Below are 13,365 nucleotides of genomic sequence, written 5' to 3'. Positions count from 1 at the left end.
ATGAAAAGTGACAGAAACAGTAAAGACTGAAAAAGAAAAGCCACTGAAATGCTTTTTGTTTAAATTGTCACCCATCTACAGATTGCTAATAAAATGTAGTGGGTTGGTGCGGTTGATGGTTAAGTGATGGTTAGTCTCCAGAAAATGAATGTAAGTCAATGTAAAATCCCCAAAAGTGGTGGGATCACAGGTCTGTGTGTGTATGTGTGGTAGGTATCACAATTCTTATTTTATAGAAATATTGTGTTATTGCTAAAAACAGTCCAGTTCTGTCTTCATTTTTCTGAAAAAGACTATCACTCACTACCAAAGTGAGACAAAAGAGACAAGAAGGCAATGTCACCAATTTCTGAAGTCATCATGACTCAAAGTCTGGGCCTGCGCCACCGAAAATGAAGAAATGACTTTGGACATCCTGACAGACAAAAGTGAATCCAATCCATATATAGGATGACCACTGAAAGACTTTTCCCACATGTAAAACTTTCTGGAGGTCTAAAGCCAGCCGGGCCCACATTATGGATGGGTCTTTTTTTAATTATTATTTACTGAGGAAAAAACAGCAGACTTAGATATGATGTCCAGTGCTGATTTGTCCTTGTGACAAATCGGGCAGCATAGAAATGTTCATGGAGCTGTGAGGACTAAATCCTGCATCATGAGCTGATCGAGGCTCAGCTTTTCCTTGTCAGGCAATGAAAGACGAGCATGGACCTTTTCTGTATGCTGAGATTAAATGTCCGAGCCCTCCAATCTTCTCTCATATCATCCTCTTGAGGGAACATAATGACATTTCTATATATATATAAAGAAGATCAACCAGGGAGATTTTATATATATATTTTTTTTAGAGATGTTGCTGTAAAAGCAAAGAGGATATAATCCGTAGACAACTTGGTCACAGAAAGGCTTAATTCCCATAAGGTCCACTCTTGCTTTAATCACACATTTAGCGAATTCAGATAAGAAATATTACAGTGTTTAAATGTATTTGATGAAAGCGAGCGAAGGTTCAGAATCTTATTCAGTGTGTTTCCTCTCAGCTGGACAGGACAGAGGTGATCAAGAGCAACTTGCATCCAGTGTTTGCCAAGGTTTTCTCATTGGACTACTACTTTGAGGAGGTTCAGAAGCTGCGATTCGAAGTCTATGACATCCACGGCACTCACAGCATCGGGACCCGCGATGACGACTTTCTGGGTGGGGTGGAGTGCACACTCGGCCAGGTAGGCAGATGATACTCTACTCTATATACTAACCCGTTTTGTTGACTTAATATGCCAATGCATGCTAGACTGGATTAAAGTTCTGTTAGTTTTGTGATTTGTTGGCTGTCAAAGATGGAAAACATGCAGAAGCAACTCCCTTTGTCTGTGATGTTGGTGGTAAATATACCTGATGCTGTATATTTGCTACATAGAGTGGACAAGTAAGCAATGCTGGTGTCGATGACTCAGATCTCTTTACTGCTGAGGGCTCAAGGCCAACATGGTGTTTATCTTGCTCTTTGCAGATCGTGGCCCAAAAGAAGATGGTGAAGCCTTTATTGCTGAAATACGGGAAATATGCTGGCAAGTCCACCATCACGGTGGGTTTCTTACATTGTGCTTATGAACTTACTTCTCTGGTGAATGAAATTGTCAGGGTTGCTGGACATCATGAAGTGGAAGTTAGTGGCTAATGGCCAGTGGAAGCTGAGTGAAATAATGGAGGCAAAGTGATGTAAGGTTTCTGTTTTTTTCCCGTCCCACATCTGTTCACTCTCAGGTTCTATGATGGACTTGCATTCTGTTTATGTTATACAGTATATATGTAAACATTTTCCACATTCACCTCCTGTGGCTCTAATTTTAAGGCTATTTTCAAATTAAGTTTTCAGATAAATTTGAAAACATCACTTACAGAAATGCTACATGTTGCTGTTTTACATCACTGTTAAAATTTTCACCCTCTCTGAGCTCTACATGCAAGTCTCCATTTTGGTGCCAGTCCTGCTACACACAGGGAAGGAGGTGAATCCTTAAGAAATGATGCATGCGCAAGAAAGCACATGTGTCAGATGTGGAAGAGAAGAGCTGGCGGTTCATTAGCCGCCATCTTACAGTTAACAAGCCAAGCGGTGGGTGCATATCAAAAACAGGACGAGCTAGATTGTGTCCCACTCTGGTCTGTAGAGTAATGACTATACCTTGATTGGAAATACACAAGAGAGGCAGACCAGATGCCATGAGGCTTACTGTTGTCCATTTAACCATATATGTATAGGATGTGGACATAATAACTGGATCTGCATGGTGTCATGCAATCCAACACAAAACCAAGAGACGGTATTTGAATGGATTTTCTTAAACAGCACAGATGCTTCTGTGCCCATTCCATGTATATTTGGTACCAATGAAAGTATAAACTTCTATTTAGACTCAGTCTAATTTCGTTCACACCAGCAAGAAGCTTTTCTTTTCATCTCTTCGCCTCTGCACACATGCAGTACTGAGATTTGAACCCTGGGCCCCCCGATGCTGTGAGGGGAAAGTTAAAGACAAACTCATCCATTTTAAATCTTAGTCATTTCATCTCTTTCCAGAGTTTGACTTTGTTTAAACCAGAGCCAGCAGCAATGACCTTTCGAATGTCTTCAGGGTAACTGTGAATTCGCATAGGGAGATTTTTTGACCATTTCGTCTACTCAGATATAAAGAATTGAGTGCGCCGTCATAATGTTAAACCCTCATCCAACACGTAGTTTCTACCCACACATGCTGACACTAAAACATTTCTTTGTGTGTTGCATTTGCACATTTCTTGTTTGTTTGCTTCTGTTTTGCTTGCTATATCAAAGTGTGATTTCTATATTTAATATATGCATGAATACAAGCACAAATTAGAATATAATATAATTTTAACAAGGAGCATTTCTAGGGATAGTGGAGATCTGGGACTTAGCCCTGAAATCTCAATCAATAAATCATCAATACATTTTGCAATATAAATAAGTGCTATATGGATAAACTATTATTATTATTATTATTATTATTATTATTATTATTATTATTATTATTATTACACAGTTGACTGTCAAACAGCTCTTGCAACCTTCAACACACATGAAACAAATTAAAACATTGCTATAATTGAAAGAATGTACAACAAACTCCTCTGAGCCAATAATCTGACTGGATTAATATCTTTTTATTTCACTCCAGTGAAATACCATAAAAGTGTTGTGACTTATGGAACCATAAAATCGCTAAGAAACATCAGCATGAGCTGATTTAAAAGGCCTGAAGGGAAAATTAGCCTGTGGCAGGTTTTATGGTAAACCACAAAATGCTTCACCCAGTTTTTAACAGATATTTCAGCCTCTCTGTTGGCAGTACGAGCTGTTAAATTAACGTTTATTATCAGCTGCCACTGAATGAATGTATGCACTAAGGCAAACCTGCGAGGTCATTCACTCTTTCATTCACTCATCGGTTGCGGGGGAGAGAGCCATCAGGTGCACTGCAGGGACAAGGCTGCCGTCTGTGACGCCGTTCGGCTTTCTGAGACATTTTGATGTCAAGGATTTGCTTTCTATAATCAGTCTGCACGTTCATGTGGATGCACACACACAAAGATGCACACACACACACCTTCTGCCCACACCTTTTCTAAAGATTTTTCCTGCGTTGCCTCCTGTCAGGGTAAGCCGTCTGATAAAAAGTAGTAGTTGTTTCCTACTTTGCCAGTCATCGCTGTCAAGCCTTGTCAAGCGCTGGTCATGCATGCTTCACAGCTACAGTTCTGGCATTTTGAAGTCAAGTTCTGTCAGTTTCAAATAGATGAATGGAAAAACAGCAAACTTCTGGTTCTGAGTGGGCCAGACAGCCGAGTGGGAGCAGCAGAGGGGCGAGGTGATTCTTAAAAATGACGATCCTGAGCTAATTTCTTTTTAATTAACACACATGTATTAACAAATAAAAGCTACTCTGAAAGCCAGCTGTTATAAAAATTCACAGCTGCACTGCACTGTATGTGCAAACTTTGACTTTCGAGACAATAAGATAACAGTGGGGGCTCACTAGTGTGCACTTAATGGGGCTCTACTTTTAATGGTCAGCAATCCTGTGTTGAGTAAAAGTCACTTTACATTGTTAACTGCTTAAAACACTACAAAGTTTCTTTGCAATGCAACGGAAATATGGTGAATAAAAAATGTCTTTTTCAATAAATGATACATGCTTGTGTTAAGGAAGGTCTTACATAAAGGTTTACAGATAATATTCAATTAACACATTATATTTCTAGAACAGACTTTCAATGGCTTCATGAGCTTCAAGGTTTTTGTTATCACATATTTTTTTTTTAAATGTAGATCATGTGGTTGAGTCAATATTTCCAAAATATAACTGACAAATGTTTTTTCCTTTCAGGTGCACGCTGAGGAAATTTCTGGCAACAACGGGTATGTGGAGCTCTCCTTCTGTGCCAAGAAGCTCGATGACAAGGTGAGAGGAGCACACAGTTTTGATGAAGATGCCAGCACAGTTCATGTTTTATTAGATACGCTTTAGTAGCACCTGACAGGGATAGTAGCAGTAGTAATGTAATAATCATGGTACTGCAGTGTAACCTCAGAAAGTACCAACAATGATTTGAACTTTTTATCCCTGTTACAGGGGTAGAAAAACAACACTAACGCTTCATAAAACATCTTTGTAGTGACATAATGTTAAAACATGTAAAGGCACAATGATCATTTGTGAACATACTAGCCTCACATGTGTATTACATAACAACACATACCATCACATGCGGACATAATGCCACACGTGAAATGTGTGTTATTGGGTGTTGAATGCTTCCACTTTAAGGCTGGACATCACTGACCTTAGCTGCTCCTGCTCTCACATCTCACGCTGGCAAACTGTGCTGAAGGCATGTTTCAATCAAAAAGACAGCGGGAGCTTACATCCAATTACAACTCTGATGAGCTGAGGTCGCTCCATGTTCTTCGGAGCAACCCTGAGGATGCCACACTCATAGGTTGCCGTTGATTCCCACTGCTACTGAGAGAAAGATTTACATTTTCTGTGTGTGATTTGTTTTTTGAAATTGCAGTTTGCAATATACACCTACACCGACAGTGAAACTTAACCTGACTCTTACAAGCAATGATAAAACAGACCCCCCACCCCCCAAATTCTGGAGGGTTTGGAAACCTTTATATTCTTTCCCACAGAAACTTTGATTCATTTTCTGGTCTCTGAAAGGCAATGGATGATTGCATTATCTCTATGCGCTAATTATTTGTTTCCTGTCATATTTCTGTATGTATGTACGTACGTTAATATTTCAATCACGAGAGACAAGTGAATGAAGTCAAGAATGAATGATTTATTATGGTAGATGAAATGTAATAATTAAGCCTTATCAGAAAGTCTTTGAAGATTTTGTGTTTGTGGATGATTTTTGGCTGGAGTTAGCTACAAGCACAGCGCATCTCATACAGAGATGGTTTTGAACAGAGTTTGAGGATGTGTGAACCCTGCAGCTCCACTGACAACAACAAACTAACCATAGATAGTCTATAAAAACCTGCAAACTGCTGGCTTGTTAAAACTGAATGTCTCCTTTCCTTTTTCTACACATGTTAAATACACAAAATGTAACGTCTGTGTGTGTGTGTGTGTGTGTGTGTGTGTGTGTGTGTGTGTGTGTGGAGGCTTTAAAGTTGTTTAAAAGGCACCGTTGGAGCTGCGCTGACTCCTGTCAAATTACAAAGTGTTTAATCTCATTATGATTTTATGGTCCCCATGACAATATGATTTCATCAGCAATCAGGTGTATTACACACATTTTCTTAACAATGCAAATTGGTTGTGACAGACCACTGGCGTGTAGCAATTTATCTAACATAGACAACAGATGATGACTTAAGCAGCAAACTGTTTCTAATTAGCTGCTTGTCAGCTGTATCACCTCTCAACCTGCTATGAATGTTGAAGGACCACAGAATAGACGGTGGCGAACAGGAGGATTAATGACGAGCCATCATAGATTGTGGTAATTGGTAATAATTAACGTAGCCTGGGATTGAGTTTTGACACGTGCGTCTGATCAATCTGAGCTGCTGATGTCACTGGCCAGCAGTTGCCATGATGGCAAAGAGAGGATGCTACAACTCGTTTTGCTCTTGTCCCCCAGGAGATGTATCTGTCTAATGTGGCGGGAAATGCAGAATTAACTGTCTCATTTGGTATACACCGTCACACACACACACACACACACACACACACATACACACACACAGAGTAATCATTTGTTTTCCTCCCTGAAGAATCAATTGACCTAAATAATCAGTGTTGCTCTGCTCTCAGACGCTTGTACTTGAGACTCGGGGGATGATTTAAGTCACGAATAACTGTAAAGGACACAAAATCTTGCTCATATTTTCACTTTAGCAGGGTATTTATTAATACTGATGATGCAAATGGAGGTGTGATCTGGTATCACACAGTTGTTGTTTATGTCATCACTGCAACTGACCTGTCATGTTGTTATGGTGTCATAGATTTGCTACTTGGGAAAAAGACTTGAAACATAAGCACATGACTAGCATTGTGAAAGGATCTATTTCGACCCAAATCATCATCTTTTCCTCAACCTGAGCCAGTAAGCTTGTTGTCTAAACCTCACCAAGCTGCAGCAGAAAGCTGAACCTCACAGACCACATATGATAGTCCTGAAGCAACATTAATTATGATGTAGGAACAACACCAACATGGTGATATCAGACAAGCCTTATATGGACACAGGCACCTTTGAGTGAATTCACATGTGTGATGTTGGTATCAACCCAATGCTAGATTATTTTATATGCATTTTATACATGGGAAGTAATAGAGAACCACAGAAAGTGTCATTTCTCCGCTAGTGAGCTTTAAATTTTGGCTGAAGAAACCAATAAAGATATTCAAGAACTGTAAGGAAGGCTGTATGAAAGGAAATAACAGGTCTATGAGGATACTGGTAGAAGAAAAAGGTCAGTGGTTGAGAGAACAAATTGTAATATCTGGGGAATGGCACGAGTTGGAAGCTTGTAAAATGTTCTTAAATTCTCCTCCGGTCAGACAGTTACAGGCACCTTGTTTTTTTCCCCTCATATTCACTTCACCACACGGATGACGTCTCCTCCAAAACTGCCTCCATGCTGCTCTGCAAATTTTATACCTGCCTCCTCCTGACCTTTAATCACAGAGACAGTTACCTCTGCCTCTGCAATCACCAGTGATGAATCAGTGTCAACAACCATTTGTGCGAACTTCAGCTTCCTTCCATACAAACCATCCACACAGCCTAAGATACATATTGAAATAAGCCGAGCACTGAATTTTAAGCGCTGATGCTTTCCTGCAATTTTGCCCATGTGAAGTTCATCACAGCCCCCGGGTAAATATCGGCAATCATGATCTGACTCACACACTGTAAATCAAATTAAATGGATCCCTCAGTGACAAATGTTAAATGTGATGTTGTATTTCATCACTTCTCATTTGTGTCTTGTTAAATAGATCTCGATTTTAACAAGATTTCCTGAATAAATAATGCGATTTTTTTCCCTTCCAACTCAATAAAATAAATAATTAGAGTATAATATTAATAAGAGTCAGCAGGCCACTAGTTCTGATATTCTGTTTTCTCTGCAGGATCTCTTCAGCAAGTCAGACCCATTTTTGGAAATATACCGAATCAATGACGATGAAACCGAACAGCTTGTGCACAGAACTGAGGTAAAATGCTCACATTTCCTCGTCATTTGCAACAACAGCTGTTTCTGCCACTTTGCTAATGTGTTTCTACTCTAACAGGTGATTAAAAACAACCTGAATCCTGTGTGGGAGCCCTTCAAAGTGTCTCTCATATCCCTGTGCAGCTGTGATGAGGAGCGGAAGCTCAAGGTAACAGATCTTTAGTCCACAGCAGAAAAAGCACAGGCCGAGCACTTTGATTCAGCGGGGATCAGAAAACAGGGCCAAATAATGAAAATGTATCACTTGCATCACACAGGCATGGAATTAAATGGGAATTCACTGAATATTTGAGGGCTAAAATCAATAAATATTGTATGAACACTGTATGTGCGGCCAAACCAACAGAGAGAAAGTAGTAAACAGCGCTGTCTATGTGTGCCACAGTGCCTAGTGTGGGATTATGACTCAAGGGGGAAGCACGACTTCATCGGCGAGTTCTACGCCACGTTCAGGGAAATGCAGAAAATTTCAAGTGGAAATAAGGTCAGTGAACAGAGAGGTGGAGCAGAGCGGAGGAGAGACAGCCGTATAACCGTTTCATCCATTTCCAATATGCCTCTCCTTTCACTCTGCTGAAATCCATCACAGATGAAACAAATGTCACGGTGCTTAAGATATATCAACGGTGTTCAAAACGCCACAATTGTTGCTCCTGTTCTGTTTCTTGTCTTGCTTTGTTGAAGGTGACGTGGGATTGTGTGAATCCCAAGTATAAACAGAAGAAGAGAAACTACAAGAATTCAGGAGTTGTCATCCTCAGTGACCTTAAGGTGGGAATCCGCGTTGAAGGGAGTTGAGCCAATCTGTGTTTTGTTCTTTGATTTAAATCATGAAATATTAATGAAAAAACCTTTAATATTCATGCAGCTTTGTGTTTGCATGTACGTACTGTACGTGGAAACAATCCTGTTTGGTTACTCTTACTAAATGAGAACATTTCAACACTGTTTACACCGAGAGTATTTTTGCTTTCCTTTGCTTTGACAGGATACTGTATATCACAGCATTTTTTTTTTTTTCATCTTTTGCAGTCAACAGATTTGTTGAGTTGATTCTGTTTTAATTACCAGATGCTTCCGACAACATAGCTGAATACTCACTCTCCTGTCCAAACATCCCTTCTGAGGGTTTGCCTTCAGGAAACCTTCTTTTTTTTTTCTTTCTGCAGCTCCACAGAGTGTACTCCTTCTTGGATTACATCATGGGAGGATGCCAGATTCACTTTACGGTAATTTGAGCAGTCTGTGTTTAGTGACGCTTCACTGTCATTGAGCTTTTAACTGCACTGGCCCTAGATTTATGGATTCCTGAAGACTGTCAAGTTCTCTGCATATTATTTGTTAGATTAAGATCAAATTACTTCAAAGATTCAAAGATAAACTTCAAAGATAAACAGACTTTGTTGTGACTTTTCTTCGGTGCTCCATTTGCATGCAATATGCAGCAAATGTTACATTTTCTAACAGGGAATCATTACAGAATATTTAGCGAGGGAATATAACTAAGGTACGTGTACTTGCGTATTCTGATGTCATGCCACTGTATTTCTACTCCACTACACTTCAGATGATGATCCACTTCAATCAAATACACCCGTGAAACACAGTTTTTACATCGACATGAGTAATAATAACGCGTACTTTTACTTTTATTAAATTAGGAACACTTTCACTCAAGTAACATTTTTAATGTAGACTTTGACTTGCAATGGAGTATTTTTACAGTGTGGTATTAGTACTTTTACTTAAGTAATGGATCTGAATGCTGAGGATTTATAGACCTTTTATCCTCATAACATCCCCTGTTGGTGTTTTTGTCCAAGCACACAGTTTTGTTTTCTTGTTGTTGGCAGCTTCATGGAATAACTTCAAACCCTCCTCAACTCTTGCCCTCTGGTCTGCCCTCTGTAGTTCTACTTCTCACTCTCTGGCTGGATTACTGAAACAATGAATATTAATAATGTGGACTGCTCTGGTAGATGCAGTTCCTCCTCTTGAAATAGTTGGCTTTGGATCTACAGTACATGGGAGCTGTAGCTGCTTCAGTCTATGTGGGTGTAAAAAGTGCAAATTCCTACCTCTGATCAGATAATTTATACTGCCATTAGGCGTACCGCAGGCTCGCTCGCACAGAATGAGCAGCCAATTAAAAGTCTTTACAAAAAGCAAAGTAGCAAAAGAAAAATCTTAATTGCTTCTGTCATATTGTTCATGTTGCACACTTTGTGCTTCTTTCTACCAGGTTGCCATTGACTTCACAGCCTCCAACGGAGACCCCAGGAACAGCTGCTCATTGCATTACATCAACCCTTACCAGCCCAACGAATACCTGAAGGCTCTGATAGCAGTGGGGGAGATCTGTCAAGACTATGATAGGTTTGTCAGTCTTTTGTTTCTCAGTAAAGGCTCTTTGGTGCCTACAGGCATTGTCAGTTTCTCCTGTTGTGAAATAGAACTGCAGAGTGCTCCTTACATGCCATTTCGATGGGATCTCGCACCAAAACAAGCCGCTCCATCTGAGCCTCAGCCAGACGATTGTAATGGAAGTCATGGAGCACTGAATGGCAGAGACAATCCTGCAGGTTATTACATTTCTGCTCACTGGCTTGTTGTAGAGCTGATGGAACTGAACTGTTGACTGTCGGCCCGTTTCTGCATGGAAATGTATTTAGAAAAAAAAAAAAAAAAAAAATCAGCTGGTTACTTGCAGCACAAATACACTCATGCTCACTGTCCAGATCATGTTTGCGTTGGTTAATCTGTGTTAAACCCGTGGCTACGCAATGCATGAGAAACAGTTTGTACCTTGCAAAATTAGGGCAAGCAAATTTGGCCTCGACTGCCATTACTTATGCATGAGGCTAATCTGGGGCTGAAGATGTCAGCTGAGGACACCGACACGATATTCTGGACACACTCCTTTATGGTTTCTTATTGACTGGCCATATTTTCAAAGTGTCCATTAATTTTCAGCCTTTAAGAATCTGTCAGAAAGATGACACTTTGACCTTTATATCTGCCGCAGGCGTTTAAATCCTGTGCAGACATCAGTTTTGTTACTGACAGATTCTTGGCTGAGATTTCAAAGCAACTCAGTAATTTATTTCGAACCCATTCTAGCATAACCGTTTGGAAAAAGATAGAATTCTACAAACACTGCATCTATCACATATTGATTTTTATTTCTGCAAATAATACAATAAAACCGACCAGTGAAGATCAAACTGATTACGAACTGCATCTTGTATTTTAGTATATAAATAAATATTTAAATCAATGTATAACGTTTACTCTATATAATGAAGTTAAAGGTTTCCTATATGGCTCTACTGAGGAAATTTGTTATTATGGTGAAATCATCAATATGCTAGTTTTATGTAACTCCACTTTCTTGCCACATCATCATTAAGTAATGTAATATTTAATCTTGCCCAATTTACCTGCCCAAGCTCCCTCACCACACTTGTGCTCCATTCAGACACAAACTGAAAGTGGGTCCGGTTTGTCTGTTTGCATGCCTGTTAGTTTACAGGGTATCTCACAAGCTTTGAACACATTTCAAAGAAAAAGAAATACAAACAGCACCTGGCGTCCCCTACAAATACTGGGGCTCTTGGAGGTGAAAATAAATCATCCATGGGTGAGGTGTGGCGTAGAATATCCAAAGTACTCATGTGGATGCTTTAAAATGAACATGAAGAAAAGCAAAAAAAAAAAAAAAGTGCCTGGAATTCTTATGCCACACCCCGCCCATAGATGAAGGCTTTTTTTTTGTCCCTTTCAAGTGATTTCAAAGAAATGTGGTGGAAATTGAGGCATTTAATCCATGAATCAAGGATTGAGTCGGCTGCGTGAATCTAGATCAAAGTGCAATTACAGGAAGCTTTTAAAGGACTTCTTGATGTTGTAAGATGAGGTTTTTTTTTTTTTTTTTTTTTTTTAACATTTTAGGATGGAGATATGAAGAAATATCTTTATTGTCCTCTACAGTCCGTGCTTATTATAATTCATAAATAACATCATTCAGAAACGTATATGAAGTTGGACATCGTGGTGGGCTAGTGGGTAAGACACATTTCATATGGCCATTGCATTAATAATAATAATAATAATAATAATAATAATAATAATAATAATAATAATAATAATAATATATGATATAATATGATAATGATATAAGCATACAGTACTTGGTTAGAGCACGTATGAACAGAACGCATTAAGTCATGGTTCTAGTTTCGGAATCACTGTGAGAAAGCACACACACACACACACACACACACACACACACACACACACACACACACACACATTTTGCTGTTTGTAAGGACAGTGCTAACTGTTTTGCATGTACCTCACAGTCCGTGTTCACAGTGGTGGCTGCATGCGCTTTCTACTGTGGATAACTCAATGATACAGTTTCCTCTCAGTATCTGTTGCGGCTACTGGTCCTCCTTCTTAGCTTGCAAAGGCTCATTACCCTGAACTACAGTCGAATACATGCAGAGATAGGGGCTAACACCAGGATAGCAGCCACTTAAAAAAGAAGTGGGAGGCATTATGTCTGCAGAAATAACAGCGTGGTGTAGAAGCTGATGTAAAGACAGAGGAGGTGCAGCATGAAGCCTGTTTGAGGAATCATTAAAGACACTGAAGCTATTTGAGCAAAGCTATATTTCTGTGTGAGAATTCCTCTCACTGTGAATGTAAATATCAGCTGATGCAGCTATCAGGTTTTGACTTCAGTCACACACATTTTGCTTTTAAATTTACTGATTGTTTGATTGAGAACAAATAATAAACAATGTGAAAATGTGCAACAAACTAGTTATTTCAGGTATGCTTGCAGGTACTTGCTAATTAATGTGAAATTATTTATCATATGATATGTTTCAGAGAAAGACCCTCTCATCTGTCGAAACTAAGCCTGATGAGGATTAACACCCTGACTCCTGATTTATGCAGATCCTCCTATTGAATATCAGGGGAGCACTGTTTGGCTAATTATAGCATCCACGAGATAGCGCTGGAGACACTGAAAACCTGCCTTAAAATTAGCAGTTCAACCTTGCAGCTTTGTCATTTTCTGTGTTTACATATACTGTATGCACAAAAGCATCATGCATGGAAACATGCCTCCGGGTGAACAGTATTTGCAAGTGTAGGCAGCCTTTCCCTCTTAAGTTGGAATTGTTATTGAGTTGTAAAACGTGGGCAAGCAAACCTTTTAGCCTTTAGTGAATATAGGTGATGTGGGATTTTAGAGTCCTTGCAGAGGAGTGCATTATGGAGCTGGAGTGATTAGCTTTTGTCTGTGTGGGCAGAGCCTCGTTTACCTTGCTGAGAGGGCTATTATACCAGGCACATCTCTCCATGGCTCCTCACGTGTGCCGACAAAAAAACGGGAAAACACGGGCCACCATGGCCTTCATAGGAAAATTCATAGGGTGAAATGACTTGTCGATCTTCTCTGTCCTCCTGCCTGGGCTGAAGATGCTGTGTCATATCTACATCTATGGAACCTGATGATCTCATAATACTTCTGTAAACTGTGCATGGAAATCACTTCATTC

At 39.6% G+C, this 13,365-nt stretch overlaps 1 protein-coding gene across 2 annotated transcripts in view; it reads left to right on the top strand.

Moving 5' to 3' along the window:
* The window catches only part of cpne7 (copine VII), a 31,177-nt gene that overhangs the window by 5,580 nt on the left and 12,232 nt on the right, over positions 1–13,365 (top strand). For both annotated transcript variants that reach the window (XM_076728284.1, XM_076728293.1), the window contains exons 4-12: positions 1,044–1,226; positions 1,514–1,588; positions 4,413–4,487; positions 7,689–7,772; positions 7,851–7,940; positions 8,178–8,276; positions 8,477–8,563; positions 8,962–9,021; positions 10,035–10,168. In XM_076728284.1, coding sequence (XP_076584399.1) covers positions 1,044–1,226; positions 1,514–1,588; positions 4,413–4,487; positions 7,689–7,772; positions 7,851–7,940; positions 8,178–8,276; positions 8,477–8,563; positions 8,962–9,021; positions 10,035–10,168 — 887 coding nt within the window. The remainder of the gene's footprint in view (positions 1–1,043; positions 1,227–1,513; positions 1,589–4,412; positions 4,488–7,688; positions 7,773–7,850; positions 7,941–8,177; positions 8,277–8,476; positions 8,564–8,961; positions 9,022–10,034; positions 10,169–13,365) is intronic.

The sequence above is a fragment of the Chaetodon auriga genome, chromosome 1 (genome assembly GCF_051107435.1).
Source record: "Chaetodon auriga isolate fChaAug3 chromosome 1, fChaAug3.hap1, whole genome shotgun sequence".
NCBI classification, from domain to species: Eukaryota; Metazoa; Chordata; class Actinopteri; order Chaetodontiformes; family Chaetodontidae; genus Chaetodon; species Chaetodon auriga.
The sequence above is the reverse complement of the archived record's forward strand: the minus strand, read 5'-3'. Positions and strand labels throughout refer to the sequence as shown.